Source organism: Gigantopelta aegis, chromosome 6, assembly GCF_016097555.1.
Source record: "Gigantopelta aegis isolate Gae_Host chromosome 6, Gae_host_genome, whole genome shotgun sequence".
Taxonomy (NCBI): domain Eukaryota; kingdom Metazoa; phylum Mollusca; class Gastropoda; order Neomphalida; family Peltospiridae; genus Gigantopelta; species Gigantopelta aegis.
The window spans coordinates 93,722,356-93,731,242 of record NC_054704.1 but is presented as its reverse complement, the minus strand read 5'-3'; the positions used below and the strand labels follow the sequence as shown (position 1 = coordinate 93,731,242).

Sequence of the window (8,887 nt, the reverse complement as noted above, 5' to 3'; positions counted from 1 at the left end):
GTTGTTGATATCCATGCTTATTTAAAGGCACTATATATTCATCTGTGTTGTCACCGCCAATGAAAGATTCGGTGATCTTAACTGCTTTTGTACGGGTTCGCCACGGCCTAGCACCACTGCATTACGATCCACTGATAGCCAGGCAAAAGAAAACTGGCACCCACTTGCACTCGCACCCAGAGATTTTCAATTTTGATGAACCATTCCAAATTATGAGTCAAAATTACCTTAAAGAAATTACGCAACATTTTCTATTTGGCTTTAATCCTATGGGACATTGCAAATTCAATAGCACCAAAAGCAACCCTCGCCAGATACCGACCCTGGTCGGGCTGCTTCAGTTTGTGCCAGAGCGAGAGACTCCCTCTCCCACCCATCCCAAATCTTTTCCTGTCCTGGACGGAGGAGCCGACGAGAGCCGACACCTGCGCCCATGACAGGTGTGCGATATAACAGCTTGTTCTGAATGTGCAAATTAGAACGTATGACCTGACCTGACCAGTCCGCCACAAACTCGTTCCTCCAAACTTGAACGGTTTAAAACTTCGTCACGTTGGATCTAAGATGTTCTCGAAGTCTCCGACTATGTATATGGAGTAGTACATGGGCGTCAATCGGTGGGGGGCAGGGGGGACACGTCCCCCTCACTTTTCAGCTGGGGGGGGGGGACAGCATAGGAAATGTCCCCCCCACTTTTTTCAGACGAAACAAATATGTTCTAGTATATATAGCGTAACTGATCACCATTTGGCATTTCGCTTTGGAGTGCCGGCTCTTATGTTCCTACACTAGACTGGTAGTAAATATACTAATTATTTTACAATCTATTTGTAGTAGTTTTTATTTTAAACCTTGAAAATAGTTGAAGATATCCCCAAATAAATCACAAATATTCATTGTGCCCACTATATAATAAAATTATTAAAATAACTATTTACCGAAATACTTTATTTCCTGATATTTCCTGCCATGCGCAGAGCACCGCAGACCACAGGAAACTACAAGAGAATAGACTGAGCCAGCTTACTGTATACGAGTATGAATGAACATGTCGAGCTCAGATTAAACATCAAACACCACACTGTCTGACTTAGAACACTTCTCACACCAATCGTAATTGGCTTTAAATAAACGTCTTGTCATCAGTTGTCTCGCCAATAGGATACCGCCTTAACCACTTGCAATTGAGTGTTCTGTTGTTTCACGTTATGCTCCGGCGATTTTAAGCAACTCGAAGCCGATGTTGAACTTTTAATTAACAACAATAACTAAATTTTCGCAAACCAGATTTGCTAAAACATGAAAATAAAAACACGCCCATTTCAAATTGACCAAACCTCGAAAATGAAAAACCTCGAAATGTTTCCGGTTATACGGTATCTAAATATGCGTTATTGGTTAAGTAAAAATAACTATTAAAACTTAATGGTTCTTTCTTTTATACTGAAATTGACTAATTGGTTTCGAACTTCATATAAATAACAGGTATTGCTGATTTACTCTTAGCATTATGTCACCAAGTGTATATGCTATTTTGAATAATAATATATATGCTCTCTCTCTCTCTCTCTCTCTCTCTCTCTCTCTCTCTCTCTCTCTCTCTCTCTCTCTCTCTCTCTCTCATCATCAATAGAAATATCAATCTATAAACTTAGGTAGTGATGTGTAATTTGAAATAATTATACCCAAGTGTTGGGGCAGAAAGTCTATACAAATGTAACACCAGAAATGTTCAGTACTGGCGTCTACTTTTTTATAATTTGAAAAACCCAATGAAAGACATTTGAAATTAATAATAAAATAAAACACGTAAAGGAAAGACGGAACGAAAGTTATATAAATAATGGTTACTAGCGATATTTGTTAATTTGTCAAGTAAATAATATTGTTTAATTATTTTTTTTTTTTTTTATTCTGAAAAAAATGCGTTTATTTTATTTTGAAACAAGGACATCGGATCAAACTACCAATAGCGCATGCGCGCTAGGTAGATGATGGTCACTAGTTTAGTTGTTATAGACCGGCCGTGGTTATATCGTCGGAAAAACAACTACTCCAGTCTCCAGGAATCTAATAACGAATATTTTGCATACAATGTATTCGTCAATTATCATTGTACCCATAGGCTTATATCCGGTTATTTTGACATGCTATTTGATACAACAATTCGAATTTGATGAATTACACGCAGGTTATTTGGCAAACTGCATCGTCCAGGACGAAACGCTAACGGAGATAGTATACCGTAGAAAAACTACCATAGACATTAAAAAGTTCTTCACTGCCATACCATGCCATGCCCAGACTCTTTCGAGTAGGGACGACACCGGATTCAAATGTCGAAGTTGTTGGTGAAGATGTTAAAGAAAAAACAGAGAAAAGAGTCACTTCTTAGACACGGTTGCCCATCTTACCGCCAGTGCCGTACCAGCCACGGGACGTCAACTGCATGCCGGTGCAACGGCTCGCTAAACGAACGCTATGTTTTCAGCGCGCGTGGTTCGATAGCTTTCCATGGCTCCACTTTGACGCTAACGTTAGCGGAGTACTCTGCTTTACTTGTGCTGAAGCAGTATGCATGGACTTGGCCGGCATGGCGCGGTGTTCAGAGGACACATTTGTTTCCAAGGGATTTTGCAACTGGAAGAAGGCAATTTAGAAATTCAAAATCCACGAAAAGACATCTGCACATATTTCTCATAGCAACCTGAAATTCCAGTCTTCCAACAACGACGTTGACGCACAGTTAAGTACGCACCATCTTGAAGAACAAACGAAGGCGCGCAACGCTCTGCTGAAGATTGTGACGACCGTCCAGTATCTAGCGCAGCAGGGACTGGCAATACGCGGCAAAGAGTCAAGCGACGGTAATTTCATGAAGTTGTTAGAGCTGCGGAGCAACGATGACGTCGTGTTACAGAGGTGGTTGACACGCACAACTTCATACACAAGCGTTGCCGTGCAAAACGAACTGTTAAAAATCATGGCACACATGGTGCTGCGAAATATTTGCAAGAACGTGGGCCTTTTTGCAGCCATTGTCGACGGAACTCAAGACATCCAAGGCGTTGAACAGGAGGCAATATGCGTGCGATATATAGACGACGCTTACGACGTTCACGAGGACTTTATCGGTCTGTACAGCGTATCTGAGACGACTGGTGCCAGCCTCAGCAATATGCTGCAAGACGCGTTGCTCAGACTCAACCTCCCAATCACGCATCTGAGAGCGCAAACGTATGACGGAGCCAGCAATATGTCGGGCAAATACCAAGGCTGCCAAGCACTGATCAAGAAAGTACAACCACTGGCAAACTACACGCATTGCGGTGCACACATCACGCACCTCATCTGTGCGAAGGCCATCGAGAGTGCACCGTTCCTTCGCGATGCACCTCGACCCCCCCCCCCCCCTGCAAAACAATAAAAATATATGTATATGTATCAGTCCCCCCCACTTTTAAAACTGGATCGACGCCTATGGAGTAGTACTTTGGCGCCAACGACGTCTTGGACTGGCACGCTTGAGGGGTGTTGTCGACATTTAATTTTTGTAACATTGCATGAAATGTTTATTATCTCGTTCAATAATAGTCAAAAATAAGTGTATTTTCCACAACTTATTGGAAAATGTAGGCACAACACTAGCCGTACATGGAACGGTTCTCATACAAAACCGGTGTGAAGTGTAACTTTAATTCCCCCCCCCCCCTCCCCCCCCCCCCCCCCCCCCCCCCCCGTATAGTTCAACCCACGACACTTCAACTATCTCAAATTTAGTTGAAAATGCTTGTGTTCTTCAACAAATTCGTCAATAACTTTGGTTCTTGAGACATAATTCTCTGTAATTTCACAATTGTCACCAGCCATTGCGCATATCAGCATGATATCTCCAAACCAAGCTTGTCAAATCGAGTGGTGCACATACCTGTTCAGGCTGGATTAATTTCTGTGACGTCGTATCCGAAGAGAGACATTTTCATACAATAAATATATTTGGCTCTTAACTGTATAACAAATTTTTTTTACAATTGGTTCATATATAATTACATTACGCGTTGTATGTATAATATATATGCATATTAAAATAGCTTAAAAATAAAGATATATGCGCTTAATTATATTTTATTTATTTATTGCCGGTATTTAACCTTGATGACCTCCGTTCATTTAGCCCGGAGCGATGTTTTCGGAAGAATGTTCATCCAGAGTAAACGGAGCTTGACAACGAAAAGGAAGGACGTAACGTTGTATTGCATTTCTGTTCATTGTTTTACGTGCAGTGAGAGGGAATCGTGCTGTTTATAACTGACATATAAGTAAGCATGTGTTCACGATATCGTTTTGCATGTTAAAACGTATTTTAAATGACAGGTACAACATTGCAGGTGCGCGTCTTACAAGTTACAGGTAAAGCCGGGATGTGTTAAACTTAAAGGCATACTCATGATACTGTCAGTGTCACGGATTTAAGGACCTTATTTCTCTAAAAATGGATAATAAATATTGTTGGAAACCAAATCTAGCTATTGCATCACCTTAAAGGGACATTCCCGAGTTTGCTGCATATTTTAAGATGTTATCGAATAATAGAGACTTTTTGACGACTTTAATTACGTATCAAATATATTTTTCTGCTTAAAATATTAGTGGCTGTATATTAAACGTGTTTCTGGTCGTTGTAATATTTGTACTAGGTTAAATTTTATTTTATTTCCTAAAAACAATTTTTTCGTACATACGAAATTATTTGATGACAAAATCCAGTTGGGGCTTCTTATAAATATTAATTAAGACGACCAGAAACACATTGAATATACAGACACTGATATTCTAAATAAGAAAATATATTAAAAATGTTAGTTTAATCGTAGAAATATTTTATTAGTCGAAAACATGTTACAATGCAGCAAACTCGGGAATGTCCCTTTAACTGAACCATGCTGGAGTGAAATCCATATCAACGCTCTCTGTAATTTTAGTTTTTGAATTATGGACCACTGCCATAATTCAATTGTGTTTACAAAATATCATTAATAAATGGAGTATGGTGGTTACGAAGACGGTTCAATAAAGTACATTTAGGGACAAATCAAAATATTTTTTGTTCAGGTAATACTTTTTAGACCACTAAATAGGTAAGTCGTCTGTGACAATATGCCTTTAAAGGAGCGCTGTCGGCTGCAGATATACCTTGCAAAATTTACCTGCAAAAAAAAAAATCTGTTGTGTATTCATCTAAATTTAGTAACATTGAAGTGTTAACATTATCTCTGCAGTTTCAATATTAGTCACATAAAAGTTCAAACTTAATTCCCCATCTCAAGTCTGTTACAAGTACCGTATGTAGGTACAATATCAGCCCGGTCCCCACCCCCTCCTTTATTAATTTTAGTTAGGGTTAGGATCAGGGGATGGGGGGACCGGGCGGATATTTTTCCCTTTATTCGCTAAGGGCGACTAAGATAGTCCGTTGGGCGACCATCGAGTTTAGGGTCTGGCGAGTATAGTTTGGTGCCAGTTAGAAACTGAATCGAATGTGATAAAACACACTGTGTCTGTGCTGGCACGAACTACATATCTGGTAGCAGAAGACATGAAATAAGAACAGATCAGACAAATACTCTTTTATGCTTTTTAATATGATACATCGTATATTTTTGTAAAATATTTGGTATGATTTTTCATAGATTTATTTTCGAAATTTATTTTATTAGTAGCCTACTACTACAGCATTTCCAATATCCAAATTAAACGCACACGTATGTGTGCACCAACACTCACACTCATCCACACATTATAACATTTACTGAGGCAGAAAATATTAATTTTGAAACTGTTGTCCATCTGTGTCAAAAGGGAACCAATGAATTGGCATGTAGCTTCTTTTTTTTTTTACAAATTACCATGAAACTGCATAGGTTAAAATCTTCTTGTTTTACATGTTTTAAGGCAATTGTTGGAAAATCCAAGGTAATCTGAATGACAAAACAGTAATACATGATCAGGGCCCCATTCCACATAACGATCTTAGCCCTAAGATCAGCTTAAGTGCATAGGGTAGCTATGCGCTTACGGTAATCTTAGGGCTAAGATCACTTCGTGGAACGGGACCCTGGGCCGTATCTCTGCACAATGCAGAGGTGAATGAGCATCTGGCAAAATAGTGGATTATTCCATGAATCTCTATCAAGTGCTTCATCTATAGGAAGACAGCCACTCCCGAGGAATTCCTTTACTGGAAATTTCACCTACCTTGCATTGCCACAAAGTTTATTCCTCCACTCTTGCATCGCCACAAAGAGGACTGCCACTCCCAGACTAGTTTACTAAAGAATGCGCAGTTCTGTACTGTATTATATTTTACTTCAGAGACAATGCAAGTCAGTTAAAATGAAATTTAATCTGTATATAATTAATGGTAATTATTAAAGAAACTTTTTTATTTAGTATGAATTTTGTTTTTAAAATTTTGTTATTTCGGTTAGTATGGGCTATGTTTTTATATGAATTTTAACTGTATTAATGTATTTATTATCGGTTTCCTTTTGACGCAACTGTATAGAGTCAGAACATGGTTATTAGTTAACTAAGAACATTCTAGTTTTGAATATGGCAATACAGGTAAATTTCAATGTGACAATTGGAGGGCTAGTTCAATATGAGAAGGGCCAGTAAGATTTATTTTCAAGTGGCCCTGCTAGCGACTATGGTTTACATGTTAATTTTTAACCCTGATGTATACACATTGATAATTTAAAAAACCCCACCTCTTCGCTAATGAAATAACTGTCAGTGGCCAAAGAAATGTAGGTACATTCACACCTGAAACTTACTTGTAAGCATTGTTCTACAGCTGTTGACAAAAATTAAACGGTTCCTTCGACAGTGTAAATGTTTGAAACATTCCCTTTATTCACATTCACAAATATAAACTAGACATGAATCGGACAATTCCTTCCAAAATGATCCGTAAAACTGCATACATCAGCTAGAGGAAATCGTGTCATTTATTAAAATGACATCATTTAAAAATCACCTGATTCAAATAATAGTGAATGGATGTTTGCATTCTTACGCAACATAAGTATTAATGAAGTTTACACAAACAATACTACAGGTGTATTTAAAGCTAAACAAAATAAATTCAGTTATGTATTGTTAAAGCATGCATATAAATTTAATTATAAGAATTATGTTTTGGTTTATACTTGCGTGAACCAAAAAATAATTGAGGTCAATTCTTAAATTGTGTTATATGTAGGGAAGTGTATACTTAGTGTTCTCCTCGCTGAGTGAAAATTAAAGGAGGGCGGCCGTGCGGCACCACACCCTTAAAAAAAAAAAAAAAACGGGGGGGGGGGGGGGGGGGGGGGCTTCGTCAATGTTTTGTACACAGCGCGGCTTGTTTCCTTTGATGTCCAGTGTGCAGACTGATCGTTGTGGGGTTTTTTATGTGTAGAAAAAAGTGTGCATTTGGAAATAGCAGAGACAGTTGCTGGAAAATGGAAAATAAAGGAGGGCAGAGAACGTGAAAGGAGGGCGGCAAAATGCAATAGCGGGGTGGGCTGCCCCGCTTAAATGGAACAGCGAGAACATTGATACATAACCGCCATTTTGCACTGTGCTTACTATATTAAATGACATATAATATTAAACAAACCTAAATTTAAACAACATTTTTACATAGCTGTCATTGTCAAAGTCTTAGTCTTTTTCACAGATTCATTGCACAAGAGTTTTGGTGGTGTCACTCTTGAAAAAACTATAGCCCAGTTTATGGGAGTAGCTGAAAAACGTCAACATTAGATTACACCATGCCTTTAATCTCTTTTCAACAGAAAATGACATTGATGTAACATTTGTTGGGGTTTTTTTGACATGTTAAAACATTATTTCATCAAGTCAATTGTACAGTACAAATTACAATGCGTGTGTATTGAAACCATTTCCCGTTAATAGGACAGTTCACAGTTACTCCAGGATATGTTGTACAATGCAGACTGAATTTATTGTTTTGTCAAAAAAATATATATGGGTGTAACGGTTTGTATGTAATACAGTAATTAGTCCTTTAAATTGCCATCAAATGATTTTGATGTCCGATTCACTTATGTAAATATAAAACAGGGAGTGTTTGTAACCAAGCTGGTCACATAGCATTTGTGCAAGATTTTAACAAACATGCCATTTTCCACTGACCAAGTGTTAAAACAGTATTGAACTGTATTCTACTAGCTGCTAACTATGGATTTTTTTAACAAGTTGTTCCAAATACTCAAACTGTTACTCTCGTAGTATCAACATAGCTTTCAGATCACCAACCTCTTTCATATCACCTGATCAATCGGATACACTTCCTGTCTGTTCAGAATTGGCTGATTTGAAAGATGTTGATTGTCTACTTGGTCAGCAGATTGGAAGCGATGTTGAGAGTCATTAAAATTTTGACAAACAGTTTGATTGATTCTTTTTTTTCAATCTGTATTAACTTACAAAACAATAGTCATTTCACCTCTTTATTTCCCATGATAACTGACAACATTTAATGTCAATACACAGACAATGTTTACACATGTACATGGTAAAATATTAATTTGATAAACGTATTCTCAATTAAAACAAATTAGACACTAAGGTTTCATTTACAATTGTTCTGCATGGATGATGTACTTTTTAAGTACAGTTGGGACGGGGAAAATGCATTGTTCAATCTGCAGGTGATTATGCAATTGAAAAAAAAAATGTAACAAAGTGGGTGTGGGTATAAGATGTGTGCACAGGTCTCACACTGGGAAGAATTTTGTTTGACTCTGAGTCAAGTTGAACATAATTATGTAGAGTACATGCATTTTCATGAAAAGGTTGTAGCCACTTTGTGTGAAAA

The 8,887-nt window shown here is 37.9% G+C and overlaps 2 protein-coding genes across 2 annotated transcripts in view; both read left to right on the top strand.

The window, feature by feature from the left end:
- Positions 1–2,336: 2,336 nt before the first annotated feature.
- Positions 2,337–8,443, top strand: LOC121374794 (zinc finger MYM-type protein 1-like). The gene is made up of 3 exons (XM_041501905.1): positions 2,337–2,572; positions 2,704–3,371; positions 8,373–8,443. Exons 1-3 carry the CDS (start codon positions 2,337–2,339, stop codon positions 8,441–8,443), a joined length of 975 nt encoding a protein of 324 aa, XP_041357839.1.
- The window catches only part of LOC121374297 (ras-related protein Rab-23-like), a 45,583-nt gene continuing 40,878 nt past the window's right edge, over positions 4,183–8,887 (top strand). The window contains exon 1 of the mRNA XM_041501345.1: positions 4,183–4,319. The gene's annotated coding sequence lies outside the window, so the exon portion shown is untranslated. The remainder of the gene's footprint in view (positions 4,320–8,887) is intronic.